Below are 24129 nucleotides of genomic sequence, written 5' to 3'. Positions count from 1 at the left end.
TCATAATGGCTCCTTCTTCTACCATTCCCACCTAAATGTCAATTCTAGCCTGGAGCAAGAAGATAGGTTCTTATAATAGAGAGGGACAGCAGGCTTCTCTGAGTAGTGTGTGTGTGTGTGCACACGTGCGTGCGTGCGTGCGTGCGTGCGTGCGTGCGTGCGTGCGTGCGTGTGTGTGTGTGTGTGTGTGTGTGTGTGTGTGTAGCATGTGTGCATCACATGTGGTTAGAGGACTTTTCCAAGTCCAGTCCCTCTTACATTTATGTGGTTCCAGTGATGGAACTCAGATGGTCAGAACACGTTTGCTTAGCAAGCTACTGACCCCTTAAAGTCTTTTTAGCTTGTTTTGTTTATTGAAACAAAGTCTCATAAAGCTGAGGTTGGCCTAGAACTCACTATGTAGCTGAGAATGCCCCAGAACTTCTTGTTCTTCTGTCTTCACCTCCCAAGTTCTGGGGTTTGCATCAGATTCTTAGTGGTCCTCATGCTCTTCTTTTCCCTTGAAATTTCTTTTTCTAGAGTTATGTTTTGGATGTGGTATGTCCACCAAGGGATCATTAATTGAAAACTGAGTTCTAAATGGCAATATAGAGAGGCATATGGAACCTTGAAGAGGTTCCTTTCATGGAAGAAGACTGAACCATCTTTCCAAGGCTGCTTGATCTTGAAAGCCATGAAACAATTCTCAGGGATCACAGTAAGTTCCTCTGCTATCTTTGGTCTACTGGCTCATCACAGGATCCCTCTTTCCTGAATGTTTTTGGGCCATCTGCCATGCCATCAGGGTCTCACTAGAACTAACCAGAGCTGGAAGCATCTGTTTGGACTCTCAACTACCTAAACTGTAAGCCAAATAAACTTCTTTTCTTTATAAAATACCTAGATTCAAGTATTTTCTTATAACAATCAATAATGGACTAATATAGGCAGGCAAAACATTAGCCCTTAGAACCAGTCACTTGAGATACCTAAACTATCCAATCTACCTTAGATTTCTTAGTCCTAAAGCAAGAGATGTAGAATCTACCCTCATTGCTTAGAACTGACATGAGTGTCAACATTACACATCCCAACACAATTTTATATAAAAAATTGGACCTCCAAGCTCAATCCTCTTCAGATATGTGATCCACAGACTTGTCAGAGAATTGCCATGCAGTGTTACAATCCATCGGAAGTAGGCATGGCTCCTGTCAATCAATGTGAGACTGAGATTTTCATCCCCTCATCTGATCCTAAAACATTTCTAGGGAGAAAACAAGTTGAAATCTTTCTTACATCTCAGACAAGAGAAAGTTGTGTTTCCAGTGACCAAATAGATATTTCTTCTTAGAGATGTTGAGACTTGAGACTAATGGAGCATTCCTTGTCTTCTGGGAAGCTCAGAGCCAAATGTTTCTCTCTTTGGCAACCAGGTAAGACCCTGAAGCCTGAGTTTTGAATACTAACATTATTGCTAGATGTTTTCTATTTTCCCACTTCTTACATTCCCTTAGCCATTTCACCGTGGTATCTACCTGTCTCTATCTATCTATCTATCTATCTATCTATCTATCTATCTATCTATCTATCTATCTATCTATCCATCTATCTTTAACCTGTCTTCTAAGGTTAAGAGGAAGGTAGAAAAAGATTTAGTATTTAAGTGAAATGACATTGAATTAGCTCATTCAGTATGCGGTGGTGCCCCTATGAGGTTAGCTGCTTTTATTTGTTTGTTTGTGGTAGGATTTCTCTCTAGCTGTCCTGAAACTCGCTCTTGTAGACTAGGCTTGCCTCAGACTCACAGAGATCCACCTGCCTCTGCCTCTGCTTCCCAAGTGCTGGGATTAAAGGCATGCACTACCACAGCCTGACTCTAGCTGCTGTTATTATCATCCTCATTTTATAGGTGGGAAAGCTGAAAACCACAGACACAAAGGGATTTGTCCAAGTTCGCACTACTACTGAATGTTTGATGCAAAGCATGAACACAGGGGTTCAGGCTCCAGACCTAGAGATAGGTTAGGGAAAGATGGGAGCAGAGTAGAGAAGGAAAGCCCAGATTTCTAAGAGAATTTTGGTTTTCCAGGATGTTCAATTATTTAAAGTGAGTCCCAGGGCAAGTATTTGAATGTGTAAATATGCATGCGTGTTTGTGTGCATGACCCCATGCCATCAGTGTTATGTACAATGTATAAAACAGAAAATATAGCTATGTCTAGGGAGATGGGAAGTAGGAGAAAACATTTATTCTATTGTTTTAAATTTTAAAATATAATGGTGCTTTAAAAGTATATGATTGACCTCACTGACACAAATTTTGTCTTTAAGAAGTATATTTCATACATCTACATAACTTGGGTCAATGATACAATTCTAGAATTTAATGTATGAGACCAGAAACTGGTTGAAAAAGATTTCTTAACCCAAGGAATACAAGGTAATCATGGAGATGCTTTTTACCCATTCTGAGGTACTTAGCAATTTGAAACATCCATTTTTGCCGACTAAAACTATTTAGAGACAGCATCAGAATCTATTTTTAACTATTTTAAGCAAATTTTCCCTTTCAATTTCTTTCCACGGTGAATGTAAGACCATGTGCCTTGCAAATATTTTAAAAGATTCTAAAATTAAGATTTTCATCCAACTTCTAATGAATTCAATGAGTTTGTGATTAATGTTCTTGTAAACTTATTGCAATTAGTGCCTTTACAGCATTTCTTCATTTATAAGGCATAGGAGTCTATAAATCAATAAATATATAATTTGTATAATACCCAAGTGTGTTAGAATACTAACGCATGAAGAGTTCAAAACCTTGATTGGCATTTTTTCTTGAACACACCAAAGCACTGAACAAAAGCCTGCCTTGAGGGAGTTGAGTAATAGGATGAGAAGGTGGGGACCATAATATGCATATTTGGCTTTGAAGTAAGGAGCTCTGAGAAATGAGTCTATACGTGGAGGGGTGAGTGAGGAAGGCAGCGTGTGCGTGTGTGTGTGTGTGTGTGTGTGTGTGTGTGTGTGTGTGTGTGTGTGTGTGTGTGTGTGTTTTGTGTGTGTTTGAGACAGGGTTTCTCTAAAAGTCCTGGCTCTCCTAGAACTCACTATGTAGACTGAGCTGGCCTCAAACCTACAAAAATCCTCCTACCTGTACCTCTTGAGTGCTGGGATTAAAGGCTTGAGTCACCACACTCAACAGATTTTTTTTTAATTTTAAATATTGAAGACATAAATTCAGCATGCTGCTAAGTCCTCAAAAACATTGTATTTATATTTATTTAATGTATATGATTTTTTTGTCTGTTTGTATTTGTGAACACATGTGTGTGCCTGGTGCCTGTGGAGGTCAGAAGAGGGTATTGGCTTCCCAGCTGTCTCATAAAGATTTTTCTATTGGCTTAAACCCATGAGTAAGCAGTCTTCTCTGGCATATATCCCACACATGTGAGCTACTGTGTGAGTTCTTGGTACTGAGCCCAGGTTCTCTGTAAGAGCAGCAACTGCTGGTATCCACTGAACCATCTCTTAAGCCACCTGGCTATTGGGTCTTAAAGCAGAATAAATTCTGAGAATGTATCCTTAGGCAATTCTTTTGTGTTGTTATCACAGAGTGCACTTGTACAAAATCTCATATCCCCTGGAGCTGGAAACTGAACCCAGGTCCTCTGCAAGAATAGTAAGTACTTTTAACCACTAATCTCTCCAGCCCCATGGGGTGACTAGCCACAGTAGGTCTGTCCACACCAGAATACACAAACACATGAGACATGTGTTATGCCATGATATAATTATGGCTATGATGTCACTAGGCAAGAAGCCTGGGGTGACATCTCAGAATTGAAGAAGTGACTTTTGGCTGCCATAGCAGCTGGGTTGGGGAGGGTGGGGAGATTTCTGCTGGCATTTATGGGAAAGAATCAGGGAAGCCATATATTCTAAAACAGCACAGGGCTTTCACATATAAAAGCTATATAACCTGCTTACATTGAAGCATGGATTTCTGTTCTGTTTCCACTACTTTTTCTAGAAACATAAATTTTCTAGGAAAACACCTTTTTTTCACATTGAGGAAAAATTATACTTTGGAACTGTACCATTTTCCCAGACTGGTTGAGGCAAAAAGTCACCATGCCTGTGATGTTACTAAGGCAAATTACAGTGTTAGTCTTTGTTAGTATCAATCATGTTCACGGTGATTCTACTTGTGTTTGGATAAATCTATAATTTAACTCATCTGTCAGAGGGACATAAATGGAGAAAATGAACACTTTTAAAATTAGAAAATGGTATAATCACTTGACTGCTTGATTATGTGTTCTAGTATGGCTATGTTCATATTGAAAATGTTATATTCTCTTATGTAACTAAAATCATTTTGTAACCATCCCAAGAAAGACAAAGTTATCTTAAAGCAAGGCTTTTGTGTCCCACTGGACTATTAAAAAATGGACTTTGAGAAATTGAAATCTCCCAAATAACCACAGACCTGAAGAAGGGAAAGGCTGGGGTCCCCAGTGACAGCCAGAAAAGTTTGCCTCCCAGGGAGAGATGTCACATGGTTCCAACAGCTTGTCTGACCACTTTGTAGGAGACTGAAGCTGAGACAAGGGTGGGTCAATGATGGGTGGGGCTACACCCTGGCCAGAACTGCTTCTTATGAGTACCTCTTGCCCTCTTTTTACACTTAATCCTCATTTCAGGACCCCCAAAGATGGACATGGGAATCTCTAGACTTCTTTATTTGTTTCTGTTCCCAATGTGGTTACATAGAATAAATCTCTTTTCTCTGTTTTGCACTATTGCTGCCAACAGCCTTGTCTGAGAAAAATACCTTTTGTTTCTAAGAGCATTGTGACCCTGGGCACACGAAGGCTGTCAGGAAATGATCTATACCACAAGCTTTCCAGTCAGAAGTCTGGAGTGTGTTTCTCTGGAAATGTATGGGCTTGTTCTGTCCCCATATATTTTTGGCCTTATTATTGTTCTCCCTGGCAATCCATTAACCACAGTTTAGTGACTGTATAATATCTTTGCCTGTGTTGTTCCTGATGAAAGTGCAATGCAGGAAGCACTCTAGATCCTTGGAGCTTCTCCCATGTTCTTATGTCCCCAGCCTCCTCTGCTGAAGATTCACATTGTAGGCTCCATGTCTTGTCTCACGAACCGAGTTCTGATATCTACAGCAACTACTTACCTCTTTAATTGGCATATTAATAACAGGTGGCCAAGCTTAGCTTTTAGGGATGCCAAGGGCCAGGCTTTGACCCTAAAAACTCCAGTGAGAAGTTTGAGTTGCTGAGCCAGAAGAAAATAAACATTTTGGGTGTCAGCCATTTGTAGCAAGTTGACCCCAGAGGTAGAGCTGGTGGAATCATTTTATTCCAGAGCCTTTATTGTCTTTACTTCATTCAGCTTCCGCTGCCCTCACCTCCATTTGGTGGAGCACAGAACCCAGTGTTGGGACTTTTGTTTGACTTAAGACAGTTTGACAGTTGGTAAACTCTCCCCAGTTGGAGCACCTTGGGCCTTGCTTTCCTGTTGGTTTGAAGGCTCCTTTGAGTCATGCAGATGTGTGATAGTTAATATGGTCAACATTACAGGATCTAGAATCTCCTAGAAGAAAAGCCTCATGGTATACCTGTGGGGATTGTCTAGATTAGATTAGCTGAAGTGGGGAGACCAACCTAGCTATGGGATGGGGTCTTGGGCTGAATAGAAAAGAGACAGTGAGGTGAGTGTTAGTGTCTAGTGTTAGTAAGTGTGGATGCAATGTAACCAGCTGTCTCCCACTCCTGCCACCGTGCCTCCTACTCCCGCCACCAGGCCTTCCTCACCACAATGGAATGAGCCTCCTGACTGTAAACTCTCCCTCTCTTAAACTGCTTCTTGTCTGGTATTTGGTCATAGCAATCAGATGAATAACTAATACAGGATTCTTTTAGCATCATTTTGGCAACTGGTTGCCCTTTAAGCTTTTCTGAGATACTGAGTTTCTGTTGAAACATCTGGACTATTGTGCCATTTATATGACAACCTTTTGACAAGATTTGAAGTTCTGTTGAACAATTTGAACATTTGCCATGTGACAGAGAAGGTGTAAGGGTGTTGGCTTCCAAGGCTCTTGTTAGCTGTTGGGGTTCCCTCGAACCATTTGGAAATCAGAGAAATAAGATAGTGACGGGATCTATTTTGTTATGTGAAGAATATTAGGTGTGTACTATCTTGGTGCCCCTCAGGAGAATTCTAGCTAGTTGGTCTTTTGTACACTTAGGATGTTTTTTTATCTAAAAGTACATTCTAAATAAATGCAAATGTCTTTATGTCAAAACAACATGGAAAAGTTTAACCTGACTGTAGAGTTCCTGAAAAATAACTTTTGTAGCAAATCTTTGGATGCTTTTTTATTTTCTATTTTTGTCTTCTTATTGTGCACTAAAATTACTATTCCTGGCATGCCTAGGTTAAAGTGTGTCCATGTCTGTCTGGCTGGCTGGCTGGCATTTAGTATTTCTTTATTGAACTCTATTTTCACAAACTGCATTGACTTCCTTATTTCCTTAGGCTGTTTTCATTCTCTTGGACTTCACCCAGTGGTTTTTTATATTTTTTTTGTTTTTTTGAAATCGTATTTATCCTTCCTTTGAATTCTTTGTCTGGAGTTTCATCTAAGTCACTCTCGTTGGGAGCTCTTACTGTGGAATTAGTAACCTTTGAAGAAACATGTACTGTTTTTCACATTACCTGTGTTTTTGCATTAGGGTTTGCACATCTGGAGTTAGGTTACTGGTTGGATTTTTTATTTAAGTCATTTTTAGTCTTTCATTGAAAAGTTCGCAATATTTAGGAGGGTCTAGGTTGTAGTAGGGCTGTGGCATATTTTCACCTATTGGTTTAGGCTTTTGGGCTCTACTCTCAGTGTTCTGCTGAGTGTAGAATACTGTCTGCAGCAACAGGCACTCTCCATATGCCACTATAAAAATAGAGCAATAGGGCCAGTGAGAGGACTCATGGGTAAAAGCACTTGCTGTTAAGCCTGGTGACCTGAGTTCTATTCATGGAAGCCACATGGCAGAAGAGAACTAACTCACAGGCTGACCTCCACTCCTAGACTGTGATTTGTGTGTTCCCTCCTGCTCTTCTTACCTACCTACCTACCTACCTACCTACCTACCTACCTACTTATATAGATGTAGAAGTAGATCAACAGTCAACTAAAATACAATTACCACTTAAGGGCCAGTAGACATAGGGAGCGCATGGACACTGACAGAACTGTGTGGTATGAGTGTGAAGGGAGAGAAAGGAAAAAAGCAACCCAAAACTCATGGTTAGTATTGTGTTGCTAGAGAGGAAGACGAGGAATGGGATTCAGATAAAAGAGAGAACTGTAGAGGCCAAACAAAAGGGGCCAGGAACGAAGGAGTTGGGAAGAAAGGTGGACTGAAAAGACACACTGTCAGATGACAAAGAACAATAGTCTCATCTCTCATGAGGTTAAGCCATAGAACTTTATAAACCAGACCAGTCTATGCTCTTTGGAAGAGGAAACTCTTTTAAAAAGAAAATAAGAATAAGAGTTGGGAAGCATAGCAAAGGGTAATTACTGAGAAGGACCAATTTGGCCTGCTGAGCTAATATTGGACATTAAATAAAAGAGTAATAGACATAGAGGCGAGAGAGAGAGCTGTGCAGGGAGATGGGATATGAAAACTGGTTGGTCTGATGCTGGATTCAGAGTCTCTTGACATTCCTTCCCAGGTTCTATTTCTGCTATTTTAAAAATCACTGCCATTCAGATGAAACAATGGCAGTAGCAGCAAAGCTCTGCTGTGTGGGCGGTCCTGCTGTTCAAAACCCTGGCTGGCATCTGTCTGCCTTCACTGAACAGGAATTCTGGGACTGCATTATGAGATGTACTTGCATATCAAAAAAAAAAGCCTGGTTGTGGTCACTAGCACCATTCCCTGAATACTTAAGAGGCCTAAGGTTTTCATTTTTGACAGTGCTGTAAACCTGTTATCTGACTAAGCCCAGGATGCTAAACGATGCTTCAAAATACCGAGTGTGTTAATATATAAAGAGTATATATAAAGAGTTCCCATGTAATGTCTTTAGTTATATTCAGCTGAGAGGCTATGGGGTGATGGTTTTTATGCATGGCTGCCTTGTGCATGGCTTATGCATGGTTACCTGAAGACATCCACTAATTGAATGTCTTCCAACCTTGGCTCCTACTTGTATTGTGTTTATGATCTTTTTGGGGGCACAGACATATTTTAGGAATTTTAACATGAAATTATCCAAGATCCAGGTCAAAGAGTAAAGAGAAGGAAATTGCCTTGTTGTTATGGCTTTGTAGTATAGTTTGGCATAAGGTGTTGTGACAACCTCAGCATTGCCTTTTCTGCTTAGGCTTGCTTTGGCTATTTGAGGTCTTCTGTGCCTCTGTATACATTTTAGGACCTTAAAAAAATCTATTTCTGTGAAGAATGTCATTGGAAGTTTAATGGAGACTGTATTGAACCTGTAGTTCACTCTTGGTAATATATCCATTTTCACAATATTAATTTTGCTAATGCATAGACATGATGAGTCTTTCTATCTTATAGTGTCTTATAATTTATTGTCTTAGTGTTTGGAAGTTTTCATTGTTTAGTTTTTACCTCCTAGGTTAAGTTTATTCCTATTTATTATTTAACTTAAGTTTTGAAACTACTGTGAATGGGTTTCTCCTTTTCCCCTCCCATTTCCCCTGCCATATAGAAAAGCTATGGCTTCCTGTGTGTGAATTTCATAGCCTGTTACTTGGCTGATAGCATTTTTCAGATGTAGGCATTTTCTGGTGAAGTCCTGAGGGTTGTTTAATTATAAGATCACACCATCTATGAATATAGATATTTTATTTTTTCCCCAGTTTCTATTTACATTACTTTTATTTCTTTCTCTTATTGCTTTGACTAAGAACTTCAAGTATTAGAAGATTAAGAGTAGAGAAAGTGGGTACACTTGTCACATTTCATAAGAAATACTCCTGGCTTTCTCCCATTTAGTATAACATTGGCTGTAGATTTGTAATCTATAGCTTTTTGAATATTTAGAAATTACATGGAAGTCTATTCCTTCTCTTGAGTTTTAAATGAGAGCATTTATGAGTAAGACTTCTCAAAGTGTTACTTTTGCCAAATTGCAAAGCCTCTGACACATTGTATTTGCATTAATTTTCAATTAATTCTAGGAAAATTTTAATTTCCTCTCCAATTTCCTTAGAGCCCTGCTAGTCATTCAAGGGTATATTGATCACTCTCCATTTTCTAGTATTATTTTATGTTTTTCTCTTATCAATTTTTAATGTCTTCTTCTGTTATTATCTGGTGAGATACAGTAAATTGTTTTAATTCTTTATGTTTGTTAAGTGTTTATCAATAGCCCAAAATGTGATTTATTTTAGAAGAGAGGGTTCCATGGGCTCTTAAGAAGAATTTATTCTCCAGCTGTTAGCTGAAATGTCCTGTAAATGTCTGTTCAGTCCATTTGGTCTAAGGTGCAGATTAAGTTAAAACTTCCTTTATTGATTTGTAGTCTAGATAACCCATTGATTGCTGGAAGTGGGGAACTGGAGGCACAGGCTATTATAATATCAGGACATATCTTCCTTTTATGCCCATTGATGCTTATGAAACTGGGAACTCCAAATTTTGTTGGAGTTTTTTTATTTTGTTTTGTTTTACATTTGGTAAATATGTATTTTCTTGAAAGTTTAACACCAGCTTTATCACTTCAAAATAACTTTCAGTTTGTGCCTACTTCATCAGTTATTAAAATTGCCATGGCTGCTCACATTTTTAGCTCCCATTTACCTGGTAAATTAACTTCTTCATCTCTCCCTCAGTTTATACTATATATTTCCGGCATCTCTAATGTCTTAGGGTTGCTATTGCTGCAATGAAGCACCATGACCAAAAAAGCAAGTTGGAGAGGAAGAAGTTTATCTGGCTTGAATTTTCATATGGCTGTTCATCACCAAAGGAAGTCAGGTCAGGAACTCAAACACAGCAGGATCTCGGAGGCAGGAGCTGATGCAGAGGCCATGGAGGGGAGCTGCTTACTGGCTTGCTCACATGGCTTGGTCAGTCTGATTTATAGAACGCAGGACTACAGTCCCAGGGATGGCACCACCCACAATGGCCTTGACCCTCCCCCATTAATCACTAATTTTAAAAATGCCTCACAGCCAGATATTATGGAGGCATTTTCTCAAACAAGAGTTCCTCCTCTCAGATTACTATAGTTTGTCAAATTGACATAAACCTAGCCAGCACAACTGGCCGCTTGTCAACTACCAAATTTGGCTGCCAGCACAAGGAACAACCTTGGCCCCCTCTGGAACACAGCTTCTGTGTGCTGACTCTGGGGAAACACTTCCCAGAAGATTTCACCTCAGTGATGCTGGTCTCTTCTTAACCACTACTAGTTTCTTAGCTCCAACTAACCAGCATCAATTGTCCCAGTGAAGTAAAAGTTTCACTTCAATGGTGCTAGGCTCTTGTTGATCATGGCTGACTTTACCATCCCAGCTGACCAGAATGGCAGAATCTTAACTCAAAATAGCAAAAGAATCAATCAACTTTCTCCTGAAACTTCACAAGCCAGGCCTCCATCTCCTGCTCTACTCTCAACATTCCTATCTCCCAGGCTCCACTTAGCTCTCAACACTCAAAGTCTTTTTCTGGCCCAAAGTTCTAAAATCCTTCCACAATCCTTCCAAAAACTTGGTCAGGTCTACCACAGCTGTTACCAACTTCTAGGTTACTTAAAACCCCCTAATGTAAAGTAAGTAAGTAATTAGTAATTACTAAGTAGATTTAGGGACTAATAGCAAGATGTTTATGTATGTTCAGTACCAACATAGTTCATTTTTGAATATTTTCAATGTTTGGTTGGCAAAGACCCTACATTACCTAATTGTACTTAACTTTATTTTTTTCTGTGTGACATTTATAGAATGGTACAAAAAATGCTTAAGATGGTTTTCATGACTATTTTCTCTACAGTTAAACCAAGTGGTGCCCAAAGGCCACCAATATTATAATTGACTGACGTAGTTATCCAAAGAGCACATGGTTGAGCTTTATTCGGACCTGTAGAACCAGATGTCCCAGAACTAGCAATTTTAGCATATAAAATGAAGCTGTGAATCACTCCTTACGAAACTGTTAAAGCTATTCTTAAAATCAAAAGTTGTATGATCTTTTCATTTTGTTCCTTCGCCCTAGGAAATTACTGCTGAATTCTAACAGCCAGTCAGCCTTCTGGGAAAATAGCTCTTTCTGTGATCGTGGGCTGCTGACACTTTCCCGTAGATATTTCTTTCACAGTATTTGCCTTTTTGTATTCAGTAGTCCCCACGGTTCCTAAACTCCCAAACGTTTTCACTGCAGACACCCTCTTAACAACTAGTCATCGCCCACTGCCACCATTAATGATTTTGAATTCCTTTAGACTCTAAATGGATAGAGGCAGGCAGTGTGCAGCCATCTACAGCAACACAGATCATGTTTTTTTTTTTTTTTTTTTTTTTTTTGCTCTTTTAAGACAAATAATCAGAGATGAGAGACAATGAGACGTGGAAGAGGAGTTGGTTTTTCACTGACTGGGAAACCATACACAAAGGAGTCTTGAGACAATGGCTGCCTAACTAGCAAATGCAAATCATGTTTGGTCGTGGAGTTCCAGGTTATTTGGCAACAGCCATAGAATCCCACCTTTTTTATTTTTATTAGAAACAAGATTGTTTTACATGTCAATCCCTGTTCCCACTCCCTCTCCTCCTCCTCTACCACCCCCACCTAACTAATACCCTATCTATCACATATCCTTTCTGCTCCCCAGGGGAGGCCTTCCATAGGGGGTCACCAGAGTCTATCATATCCTTTGGGATAGGGCCTAGGCCCACCCCCGTGTGTCTTGGCTCAGGGAGTATCCCTCTATGTGGAATGGGCTCTCAAAGTACACATCTATGCTAGAGATAAGTACTGAACTACTACAGGAGGTCCCTTAGATTTCCAAGGTCTCCTTACTGAAACCCATGTTCCTGGGGTCTGGATCAGTCCCATGCTGGTTTCCCAGCTATTAGTCTGGGGACCAAGAGCTCCCCGTTGTTCAGGTCAGTTGTTTCTGTGGGTTTCACCAGCCTGGTGTTGACCCCTTTGCTCTTCACTCATTCTTCTCTACAACTGGATTCCAGTTCAGTTCAGTGAGAATCCCACCTTTAATGATAGTTCATTTCAAGAACCTGCATTTTAATGCTCTTGTAACCACTGCCACTCAGGTGGACCTCTACATACAGAACCACTTTATGTCAGTCTTGGATCGGACTGGCCTTTTGAATTCAGCATTCTGTGTGAGTCAACTCCTCTGCTTTCCTCAGAAGGAGGAGGAGCCATGGGTGAGCAGAATCATTCTATACTTGGACTCCCGAAAGCTAAGACTCGAAATTACTGGACCCCAATGCTAGCTGTAGCAGCTTTTCAAGTAGGTTTTGGAAGGGGCATAATTACCAGATATTTCACACAGAGAACTGCTATTGTAAGCTAAAGATAATACCCTATGTAATCACAAATCACAGGAAAGTCCTTGTGAGATAACTGAGTTCCATTCCTATGGGTTCCCTAAGCTGGATGGAGAATTTTCCTGCTAATAAGTCAACACACTATGTATCACTTCAGGATCTCTCTGTGGTCTGTGTCTGTGTCTGTGTCTGTGTCTGTGTCTGTGTCTGTGTCTGTGTCTGCGTCTCTCTCTCTGCCTCTCTCTCTCTCTCTCTTCCTTCCCATTAGGGTCCATAAGAAACCCCATAAAAGACTACCAGACACTTATGCAATCACCAAGAGAGCAAAAATTCCAGCATGCAGGGACCAAACCATCTGACAAAGTAGCAAGATGGAAACCCAAGAGAAGCTCAAAGGCTCCTTTTAAGCAAGATTAAGTGAATTCCAGCTGTGGTTAAGTGTACTTTGAAGTAATTGGTTATAAACCCTTACTGGTACAGAAATAATTTTATGATTGGCTCATGACATCTGGTCAGCAACTGTGGTTGCAGTGTTCGGGTTCTGTCTGACTGAAGAAAACAAAATCAGTTCCTGCTTGTGGCCGGCTAGGACCCTGATTGGCTACCAGACTGGACATACTTCCTGAGGGTCTGACTGAAGCCAGGCATGAGTCAACATAGGATGATGGGGTAATATGGGGCAGAGGTCTTAGCAAACTGGCCCCTGGAAAACAAACAAACAAACAAAAAACACCTGGTCCTGTTAGGGTCAGTCCTGTTATAAGAGGGGATGGCTGCTTCATTTATCATTTATAGGGACTTATAAATAGCCACCCCAGAAAAAAGGAAAATATCTGGGCACTGCTTGGAAGGGTAGGCGGGCCAGCCCCAAGACTTCCACCTCTACCATGAGGATATGTGTGCAAAACATCAAGAAAGAGCTGGGGAGATGGTTCAGTAGATAAATCTCTTATCTTGCAAGCCTGTGCATCAGAGTTTATATCCCCAGAACCCACATAAAAGCTAGACAGTCATAACAACCCATGCCATCCCAGCAGGGAAGCAGAGACATGAGATTTCCAGGGCTAGCCAGCACTGGGGAGCTCTGGGTCCAGTGGAAGATCTTTTTAAATTAATAAAGCAGAAAGCTATCAAGAAAAACACTCAAGGTGGACTTCAGGCCTCTGCATACTTGTACACACACATTTACTCACACATGTGATTTACATACACATACATGCCACACATATACACATCAAAATATTTTTTATGAGAACTTGGCCTTTTTCATACACACTTGCAGAAATAAGGAGAGTGAAGGGAAATCTAGTAAAAGCCATTCCAAAGCTTTACTCAAAAAAAAGAAAAATGTAAATTATAGAAATACATTCTGAATGATATTCAGTCTATCTTTGGTGGGGGCGGCTCTATGGGAAATGAATGAATTCGGGGTATTGTTGCTATTGGGCATATGTGTGGTTCTTTTTTGTTTTCATGTATCATAGTTGAGATTTCTGTTGCTGTGATAGAACACCATGGCCTGAAGCAGACTGTACAGGATGGAGAGAAGCATAAGATCAAATCTACCACCAGGCTAAACAATCCAAAACTGAGTTTGGAGTGAAAACAAGGGCAATTCATTCATAACGTTTTGCAGATAGACAAATTAACAAACACTTGAGCAGGCCCATAACCCGGTTGGAAAGAGCTGGGTGAAACTTTAGGATTTTCTAAATCATTAAACTAAAGCACCTTATTCTTAGGGAACTCTACACCATCCCTGGAAATATGAAAGAATATCAGTTCCGAGTCCCCAGCTCCAGAGATTTAAGTTGCCTGGAAATAAAGTCCCAGGGTAGGAAGCTGCAGGTTTGTTTGTTGGTAGACAGGGAATCACTCTCTAGCCCTGGCTGGCCTCGAATTCAGTGATCCTCTAGCCTTAGTCTCCTGAGTATTGCGATTACAGATGTGAGCTGCAGTTTTAAAGACTCTTGGGTAATTAAAAACCATAGCTAAAGTAGGGAGCCTCGTGGTGTCCTTAGGGCCTTCTTGAAGCTTGAGGCTGCAAGTCCGTCCAGATGTGTAGGGTGCATCTTTTAACACTAGGGGAAGACTAGTTCACTCAACTCCAGTTTGGAATGATATGGACAGGCCCTGGAGCCTGCCGCCAGTGTTTTTGTTCATTGGCACACAGCTCTGGCGTTCACGCTCGTCTTTTCTTTTTGTAAGGAGTGAATAGGCCATGGAACCCACTGGTTACCGCTATATCCGCGGATATAGGCTAGAATATGCTTTCAGTAAACAACTTATGGGCAATTCACCTCATCCAACACAGAAAAGACGGCGGGTGACTTCCGGGTGGCCAGTGTCATTTTTAATTCGAGCATCGGATCACAGAAAAAGTCAAGTCTGTTTCTCACCAGTCGGCAGAGAAGAGTCGTCTAGACAGGCTCGGGTTGGCTGCCTGGAAATTGCAGGACCTATGAGCACCTCCTCAGGCCAGCCCCCATTCACCAGACACTTTCCCTAACAAGGTAGTGCCTGGGATCAGCCCTGGGTGACGTCAACCCCGTAGTCCCACCCGCCGGAGCGCGTCCTGTCTTTCACTCAGTTGTCGCACCGGTTCCCTGAAGTCCTGGCGCAGACTCCAAGCCCTCACTTCCTCTTGGCTTCACCCAGCCGGCTCCTGGGGGCGGGGCGAAGGACGGGGTGGGGCAGAGGCGGGGCTGCGCCTGCGCGGAGAGGATTCGGGGGGGGGGACCCTGGGACGCCTAGAGCTGGTCCGAGTGATTGAAGGCAAGATGCAGGTGAGTGTGTTCTGATCGGAACCCCAAGGCTAAGGTCGTTTGGTTTGGTGGGTTCGCGCCCGAGCTGGAACCAGGTCTATACGAATTATCCACTTCGGCAGACTGCGGCGAGGCCGCGTAAGAAGCGTGCGCAGGCGCACTGCGAGAGGGCGGATGTAGTCTCGCCAGACTCAGGCTGGGTGCTCCTGCTTGCGTGTGCCCTGCCCAGCAAATCTGTGTCCTTTGGGGGGCCCCTGACACTGGGTCGTCCTCCTCCAGGTCTGATGAAGGCCTCAACTCTTCTGCCATCCAGAATTGACTTTACCCAACGCTGATGTTTCGTTGGGGTGCTTCCTGGTTTCCAGAGCTGAGCCCTAGGGCCAACTACTAGTGTTAATTTCTAAAATGAAGAAAACCAGAACTTGTGGGTTTTTGGTTTTTGGTTTTTGGTTTGAACTGGAATTTGCTGATAGCATTTGACAAAAGTCCAAAAAAAGTGCTAGAAACTCCAAAGGAATAGCCTCTAAGAGCAAAAATCTGTGACAGCCACATTTGCCACTGTCCAAGGACTCAGCCCTTCTATGTGGCTGTGCTTAAGAATTCTGAAGAGTCTGGATGGATGGTAGATGGGGCAAACTGTTGTGGGCTCCGGCATTGGGGACTGGAGGGAGTGGCCATATATACAAGCCGCCACAACCCCTGGAAAGTACAGAGAAAATTCAGGAACTGCTCTGGGCGCCTCTGCATTGTCGATTCTTCAGGTCCCCACTTAAAAACGTCACTCTTCACCTTCTCTGACCGCCTTGCTCTGTCTCAGCCGGATTGTGACACAGAAGTGAGACTGGAGCCTGGTTGTCCTACGGTCCTTCCTTGAGTTCATATAATGAACCAAGTTCTGATCCCTGGTATCAGTGTTCTGCCAACTCGTGCCACCCCAGAATAATTGGGCATCTGAGTTCCAGGTCTGAGACCACTTTGATCCTAGTCAGTTTGGCTAACTTACTCGTTGCGGTATCGACTCCCATCCAAGTACTGATCAGGCCCGATCCTGCTTAGCTTCTGACACCAGAGAAGTTAGGATAGGTTCAGGGTGGTATGACCAGAGATGGCAGTGTCTTTCTGAGCCTCACCTCACCTACACTTGGGAGGTCAGAGTTGGTTCAGCTAAAGGGTAGTGCCTAACATTTAGTGTTTAATAAACATGACCCATCATGTGTGACTGGGGGAGGGGCTGCTCTCCAGGTTTATTCTTTAGACTAAAGATTTATTCTTTGGAGAAATCTGTCAGCCTATCCTGCTCCTCCCCAAGTCTGCTGCAGCTTCTCAAGACAGAAGCTCACAATGTTGCAGTGTCTTTGCTTTTTGGTCTTTTGCATTTCCTGGTCCCTCTGCCTGAAATGTTATTTTGTCTCCATTTCCTCTTGTTAGGGGAGGGGAGCTCAGCTCCCTTAAAAGAGAAATTTTCAGCACTCAGAGATAAAGGTAAAACTTCCTTAATTAGTGTGTAGCTGTAGCCTATTGTTTAGAGAGGTTTATATAGGTTTAGGCGTTGTCATAGTCTTGTGGTCATCTCTGGGTGGTCTTTTTACTGAAGCTGAAGTTTTCAGGCTTCTGATTAAGACTAGCAGGTGTTGGTGATGGTCACTTCTCAAGAAAGGAGAACAGGTAAATGTAACCCCCCCCCCTTTAGAAACAGAGGAAGGGATAAGCAGGTTTGCAACAGTGTAAGTCAGTGTCTTAGTCAGGGTTACTATTGCTGTGATGAAATCCCATTGACCAAAAGCAACTAGGGGGAGGAAAGGGTTTTTTAAGCTTACACTTCCATGTCATAGTCCATCACTGAAGGAAGTCAGGTCAGGAACTTAAACAGGACAGGAATCTGGAGGCAGGGGCCGATTTAGAGGCCATGGATGGGTGCTACTTACTGGCTTGCTCTCCATGGCTTGCTCAGCCTGCTTTCTTATGGAACCCAGGACCACCAGCCTAGGGATGGCACCACCCACAGAGGGCTGGGCCCTCCCCCATCAATCACTAATTAAGAAAATGCCCTACAGTCTTGTCTGCTTAAGTAGAAACTTATTATAGTTTTAAATAAAATCTGTCTAAATTATGACTAAAAATATTAAAGAGAGATAGGTCAAAGTCTTTGTTTCAGTATTGATGCCAATCTGCCCATCATTTCCTGAGTTTTACTCCAAAGCTGACTCCTCAGGGAGACTACAACCGGGGCAATCGATCTTTTGATGCTCTCAGGAGTAGGCCATAGAGTGATTTAGCCTGAATTCTTCCTTGTTCACCACCTTTCCCATTTGTCACTTTACCCCACATTACATCTGTTCTTCTGGACTTTGCCCTCACCATGTACTTGTCTTTACTGTTCCAGGACCCCAATGCAGACACCGAGTGGAATGACATCTTACGCAAAAAGGGCATTCTGCCCCCGAAAGAAAGCCTGAAGGAACTGGAAAAGGAGGAAGCAGAGAAGGAGGAGCAGCAACTCCTCCAGCAGTCAGTGGGTGAGCTTGCTTGATATCTTCCTTTGTGCTGTGTCTGTCTGGCTTTGGAAACAAGCCACCAACTGCTACAGTAGAATGACCTTCTGGGCAAGAGCCAAGAGGCAGAGCTGGGGCACTGGTATCAACATAGTGAGTGGTGGCTAGATGGTGATCTGCAGAGCAGAGAGTGACCCACCCTGCAGCCCACAGTCCTTGCCTGTCACGTGAGCACATGACTTCCTGTGCTGAGCTACTTTGGACAATGCCAAAGACACACCATTGTCTTGGACTGCTGTCGTGGTGGAGGAGAGGATGGGCATATATTGAAGGAGGGCCAGCAGAATTTGCTAATGGATCCCACTGTTGTATGGCAGAGAAAAGGCAAGGAAGCCTGCCAGGCTTGGGCAGTCCGAGGGGTAGGGGTGCTATTGGCACAGGTAAAGAAGGCTTACAGAACCAGTTAGTAGTGACACATGGCTTTAATCCCAGTACTTGGGAAGTAGAGGCAGGCAGATGTCTGAGTTTGAGGGCATCCTGGTGTACAGAGTGGGTTTCAGGGCAAGCAGCGGTGAGCACCCTGACATGGGTACTGGAAGTTGAACTTGGGCCCTTTGGAAGAGTAGTAAGTACTCTCTTCATGGCTGAGCTTCCCATGGCTGAACCTGCAGATTCTCTTTCCTACAGCAACACTTGGGTATTGTGGAATAATGGATAGTGACACCTGTGGGAAACAGTTCACCTCCCCGCTGTTCTCAAGGACATAGACTTAAGGGGACCAACCCATTCCAGACAAAGGGCCATGGAGGAAACAATTAGAGAAAAAACATGGGAACTCACATAGCGCAAGACAGTTTGCCAATGTAATATACAATATAGGTGGCATGAGAAGTGTTAGGACATCCTGCCCATGAGGGTGTCCCCGGAGACCAGAGCAGGCAGCTTCAGGCAGACGAGACTCTTGTTTCACAAACCTGGGAAACTTGTCATCGAGTAATGTGACTGTGAGAAGGACAGTGGCAGCTGTCTTTTTAAACAGTACCTTGGTTTTTGCGTCAGTGGACTGGGCCTCCAGGAGTTGTGGGCACACGCACAGGAGAAAAGCAAAGGCACTAAGATGTTTGCTTGTTCATCTTTTAATTGTTATGCTTCTGTCAATGGAACTAAATTCAGTGAAAACATATGAAGATATGACTTTGGAGGAGCTGGAAGAGAATGAGGATGAGTTCAACGAGGAGGACGAACGAGCTATCGAGATGTACCGGTTAGTGCCAACCGCAGGGACTGCATGGCGGTTTGTGTGCTACTGAAATGTGTGTCCTTTGAACATCGGGACAGGACTTGAACAGTATTACACATTTCAACAAACTGGTCTTAGATTTCTACCATGAGGCAAATCAATCAGCCCAGTCACGGGGAATTATTTTTCCTCTGAAAGATGTGCGTGCATGCCTGTGTGCGCACAAGTGTTCGTCTGTGTAATTTAAGTGTGTTCTTTCTGTTGTGCAGGCAGCAAAGGCTGGCTGAGTGGAAAGCAACTCAGCTGAAGAACAAATTTGGAGACGTTTTAGAGATCTCAGGGAAGGATTATGTTCAAGAAGTTACCAAAGCCGGCGAGGGCTTGTGGGTGATCTTACACCTGTACAAACAAGGGTGAGCCATCCCTATGTGGTCTGTAAAGTGTTGGGTTGACATTCTCTTGAATCTGTATGGGCTTAACCTATATGGAAGTTCTTGGTTTTATGTTTTTTGTTTTTCTTTTTCTTTTTAACCTGCACATATGTTCTGTGTTTTTTTGTGGCTATTTGACCCGTTAAACCTTAGTGCTTAGTTTTCATTTTAAGACTTTTAAATTACTATTTGTGAATAATGGTGTCTATTAAAAGTGTAGAGCAAAGACTTAAAAAAGAATTGTGCCAAGTGCAGTAGTACACACTAGCACTCCCAGCATGAGAAGCTGAAGCTGGAGGACTGTGACAGAGTTCAAGACTAGCCTGTGCTACATAGCAGGTTCAAGGACAGTGTGGGTTACGTTGCAAGACATATATCTTAAAAAACAAAGAAGGCAAAAAAACCCAATCAAGTTACCCTTCCCTGTAGAGGAGTCTATGATGGTCTATGAAACTGATGACTTGCAGATGGCCAGGGCGGCCTTGAGATAACTGCTGAGAGATGCTGTGGCCGCCTGTGTTCCCTTGCCACACAGGCTTGTCCTTCACCTGTACACGGAGTGCTTGTTTAGAAATCACTTAAAGGCAGGGAGTGCTTTCTGGCCTATTTGACACACATCCTGTGTTCTCTTCAGGGTGTTCTAAATGACCCTTACAGGAAGGTATGGCAGTTTTCAAAACCATCAAAGCTGTTTTCTTAGAGTTACTGTTAAATTAAATTGAATTTGGATTTGGAGTTGTTCACTTTCCCTGAACACACTAGAGTGGATTTATTTATTTAGTTGTTTGTTTGTTTGTTTATTAGAAATGTGGATTCATCCTGAGATAGAAAACACCCTGGGAAACCCGAGGTTTCTATGTCAGTAGAAGGTCCACAGGGCTCTGTCCTGTCTACTCACAGCTCACAGCTGCACTGTGTTCCCTTCCTGTCTTCCAGGATTCCCCTCTGTTCCTTGATAAACCAGCACTTGAGTGGACTCGCCAGGAAGTTTCCTGACGTGAAGTTTGTCAAAGCCATCTCCACGACCTGCATACCCAATTACCCCGACAGGAATCTGCCCACAGTATTCGTGTATCTGGATGGTGATATCAAGGCACAGTTCATTGGTCCTCTGGTGTTCAGTGGCATGAACCTGACGAGAGACGGTGAGGGGCTCTTGACTACTTGAGGGTGTTGTGAGAGCTGGGCATGGATACTCCCTTACAGGGAGTGCCAGTTTCCCAATTAGGGGTCATGGTTTGTCCAGTTTACCTCTGTCTCTGTATGGCAGAGTCCCCAGGAGCAGTGAGCTGACTCTGCTGTTTACTTTATATTAACATCAAATGTATTTCACTCATCTAGCTGAATATTTTGTTTTCAGGTGTAGCTTAAGATCATAGTTTTTGCTTTTAACTTAGCTTACATGTTAATGGCACTTGCTTATATGTGTGTTTGCATTTCTCTGTAGTCTTAGTTGACTCCCAGTAGTTTTTAATTTTAAATTTCATTTAATGCTATCTCTTAACTTTGGAAGGATTTTTTTTTTTATTCCTTTATACCTGCTACCCATGGTGGTATTAACATATATATGACTCGTGACAGAATCTGAGGTTAGAGGCACCTTTGTCAGGTGAAATTCTTTATCTCATTGAAATGTAATCTATTCAACTGCTTTGCTTCTCTTCAAAAATATACTTTTTATATACTTGGTTTATATACTTTTTTTTATATATACATGGTTTTATATACTTTAACACTCAGTTATTCATCCTGGAAAAGTACAGACATGGGCATGTACATGAGACATGCCAGTTTTATTCCAGTGCTGAGGCATATGATATTACAAATTAATACATACCTGATTTTGTCCTCTTGTGATTATACTGTGAGATGAGGTTATGCCTTAGTCCATTTTCTTTTATGAAAGCCAAAAACACCTGAAGGGGGTTTACTGTGACTCCTAATTCTGAAGTCTGGGAAGTCAAAGGCATGTCACTGACTTCTGTTGGCTTCCATGTTGTGTTGTATGCTTGTGGAGAAGGAAGGGCGCACACCAAAGGAGGATGTGTGAGACTGACTGAGAAATAGTGTTAAGCTTACCCTGTGGTGACATCCTATTTGTTTCTCTGTGTAGCCTTGGCTGCCTGGCTGTACTGGAACTCTCTGTTGACCAGGCTGGACTTGAATTCACAAAGATCTGCCTGCCTTTGCCTCCCAGCTTCTGGGATTAAAATGGCTTGTGCCACCACGGCCAGCTGCCACCCACTTTCTTAAGAGCCAGTGTAGTCTTGTGAGAAAGACATTAGTCTCTCTTAAATGTCTAGACTCGGTAGGGACCACCGAGGCCAATATCAGTTCTGGTGAGACCACTTTGGGTAACTAGCAGATCTGGTGAGGCATGCTAGGTCTAACTAGCAGTTTTGGTGAGGTCCACCAGATCTAACTAGCAAACTAGCAGGTCTTAACTACTGGTGTACAGTTGAAGGGGAATGTGCTTCTGTGTATGTTTATCTTATTGATTGTTGAATAAAGTTCTGTTTGGCCAATAAGGCAGCAAGTTAGACGGGACTAGGAGTCAAAGAGGATTCTGGGAAATGTAGTAGAGAAGTGGTGATCCAGGCAGGAAGTGACATTGCAAGGAGACTCATATTTAAGCAAGGAGAAACAGGAAGTGTCCTTTTTCCCCTTCGGCTCCTCCAGCGGCGCCATGTGATCCACCGGCAAGGAGGGACACCAATAAGGCGTGCGATAAGATAAGTCTTATAAAATATATAGATTTATGATAATTAAGACTAAGCTAACAGATGGGAATCCTAGTCATTGGCCAAGCAGCATTTGAACCTAATACAAGTTTCTGTGTATTAATTTGGGCCCTAACTCGGACGGGCGGTTATCGTAACTTACAATTGCTGCTACTGTGTTTATTTCCAGAAAAGTTCTTATTTGAGGGTTAGTACATCTGTATATATAATGACTGTGAGAAACTAGGAATGTTAAGTGAACATGTGCATTTGTGTACATATAAAGAAATCCATTCTTGAGTCAAGAATCAGAAACCTTATTTTTTCCTTTTAAAGAACCTGTTTTCACAGCATTCAACTATAATACCTGGAACTAAAAATACTCAGGTACATGATCATCTTGGTGGTGCACACTGCCCCTGGCATTACTGAGGTGTGGCTCTTTAAAAAGAAAAAAAACAAAAAAAAGTCAAGTATTAAGGAGTACAAGATCGCAATTAGTTGAGCTAAGTTGTCACCTCACTCACACACTCTGTCATTGGTGACAGTATTATCTACTTTCTAAGCATGGCTCATGTATGTAGTTCATTTTTAACTGTGATCATCATGTTGCCTTTTAGGCCCCCAAAGCTTTTCCATCTTACATTGGAAGGATTTTTGCCATTTGACCTCGTTTTATCTCCAGCCCCTGGCAACCACCACTCAAACCCTGCTTCATAGAGGACTTTTAGTTTGATAAGCTAAAACGAGCTGTCAGTTGTAGTGGGAGTATTTGATTAAGAAAGGCAAGCTACCTGGGATGTTTGATGTCACTTAATTTTGCTCCTAAGGTCTCCCACCATGTGGCGTTTCACTGAGTGTAAGAGTGGAATTTAAAATACAGGAACTTGTTCTTGGGCACCTAGTCTTTACTTTGTATTATCTATCTATCTATCTATCTATCTATCTATCTATCTATCTATCTATTGGATTGCACAAATGCTTTGAGTTGAATGGATAGGATATTGGACATGAAGCTAAAATTTTCCTTTTATTAATTAAAATTAGATTTCACACCGTGGAGGTGTTTCCTCTAAATGCTTCATGGAAATGTCTAAGCTGAGACTCCAGCATTGTGACATATTGTTCTTTGTATCTTACTGTAATTTTCAGGCAGGTTCCAGTTTATATAGTATTTCATTTGGTCAACACTTGAACAGTTTTTAGTTTTCCTTCCTAAAAGTTTAAATTTTTTTTCTCCTTTCTCTTTTTGGTACTTTAAAACTATGGCACTAAAGTGGTCACCAAATTTTGACGTGTTTTCTTTTGAACCCTCTCAGGAAAAATTAAAAATGTCTTGATGGGTTTTGGGTAGGGACCCCATTGAGGGGATCTGGTATCTTATTCAATTTGCTCTTTCTTTGTCACACAGAGTTGGAGTGGAAACTGTCTGAGTCAGGGGCAATCAAGACTGACCTGGAGGAGAACCCCAAGAAGCCCATCGAAGACAGATTACTGTCCTCAGTGCGAGGCTCTGTTCCCATGAGAAGGGACAGTGATTCTGAGGACGACTAAGATAGCAGCCACTGTAAATTTTTGAACTGTCTTGATATGACATATTGTCTGGATTTTCAATAAGGAGGAAGAAACAAAAATTTATCATATTTTGGTTTCTAACCTTTTTATAATTATTTAAATTTTATACATTTCAGAAATAATCATGGCCAAAAATTTTATTTAATTCCTTGGAACTCTTTAAATTAATAATGTCTCTTTAAGAAAAATTTAAACAAGCTTTATGTCAAATATGTGTTTTCCTACCTGTATTTCAGCAAATCATGAAATTGTTTAGTACTTTTTGACCTGCAACTGTGTAGAAAGGAATATGGAAGTTTTTAAAAAAATAATGTGAATAAAATAAACTATTTGAAAAATAACTGCAAAAA

The 24129-nt window shown here is 41.9% G+C and overlaps 1 protein-coding gene and 1 long non-coding RNA gene across 2 annotated transcripts in view; one reads left to right on the top strand and one right to left on the bottom strand.

The window, feature by feature from the left end:
- LOC103159936 overlaps window positions 1-15192 on the bottom strand; it is a 26862-nt gene extending 11670 nt beyond the window's left edge. Inside the window, exon 1 of the long non-coding RNA XR_004772411.1 lies at window positions 14956-15192. This is a non-coding gene — a long non-coding RNA (uncharacterized LOC103159936). The remainder of the gene's footprint in view (window positions 1-14955) is intronic.
- Window positions 15103-24129, top strand: Pdcl3 (phosducin like 3). Its single transcript, XM_027386796.2, has 6 exons — window positions 15103-15342; window positions 17705-17837; window positions 18987-19077; window positions 19323-19466; window positions 20421-20629; window positions 23616-24129. The coding sequence occupies exons 1-6, from the start codon at window positions 15337-15339 to the stop codon at window positions 23756-23758; spliced, it is 726 nt and encodes a 241-aa protein (XP_027242597.1). The 5' UTR covers window positions 15103-15336; the 3' UTR covers window positions 23759-24129.

Source organism: Cricetulus griseus, assembly GCF_003668045.3.
Source record: "Cricetulus griseus strain 17A/GY chromosome 1 unlocalized genomic scaffold, alternate assembly CriGri-PICRH-1.0 chr1_1, whole genome shotgun sequence".
Taxonomy (NCBI): Eukaryota; Metazoa; Chordata; class Mammalia; order Rodentia; family Cricetidae; genus Cricetulus; species Cricetulus griseus.
Note: the sequence above shows the minus strand (reverse complement) of the source record. Positions and strands in the feature narration are given on the sequence as shown.

What these genes read in the sequence shown, in the direction of transcription:
- Pdcl3 (XM_027386796.2), top strand. An exon ending in CGAGCTATCGAGATGTACCG is followed by an intron (nt 19,078 to 19,322) that starts GTTAGTGCCAAC and finishes TCTGTTGTGCAG; the next exon opens with GCAGCAAAGGCTGGCTGAGT. An exon ending in CATGAACCTGACGAGAGACG is followed by an intron (nt 20,630 to 23,615) that starts GTGAGGGGCTCT and finishes TTTGTCACACAG; the next exon opens with AGTTGGAGTGGAAACTGTCT.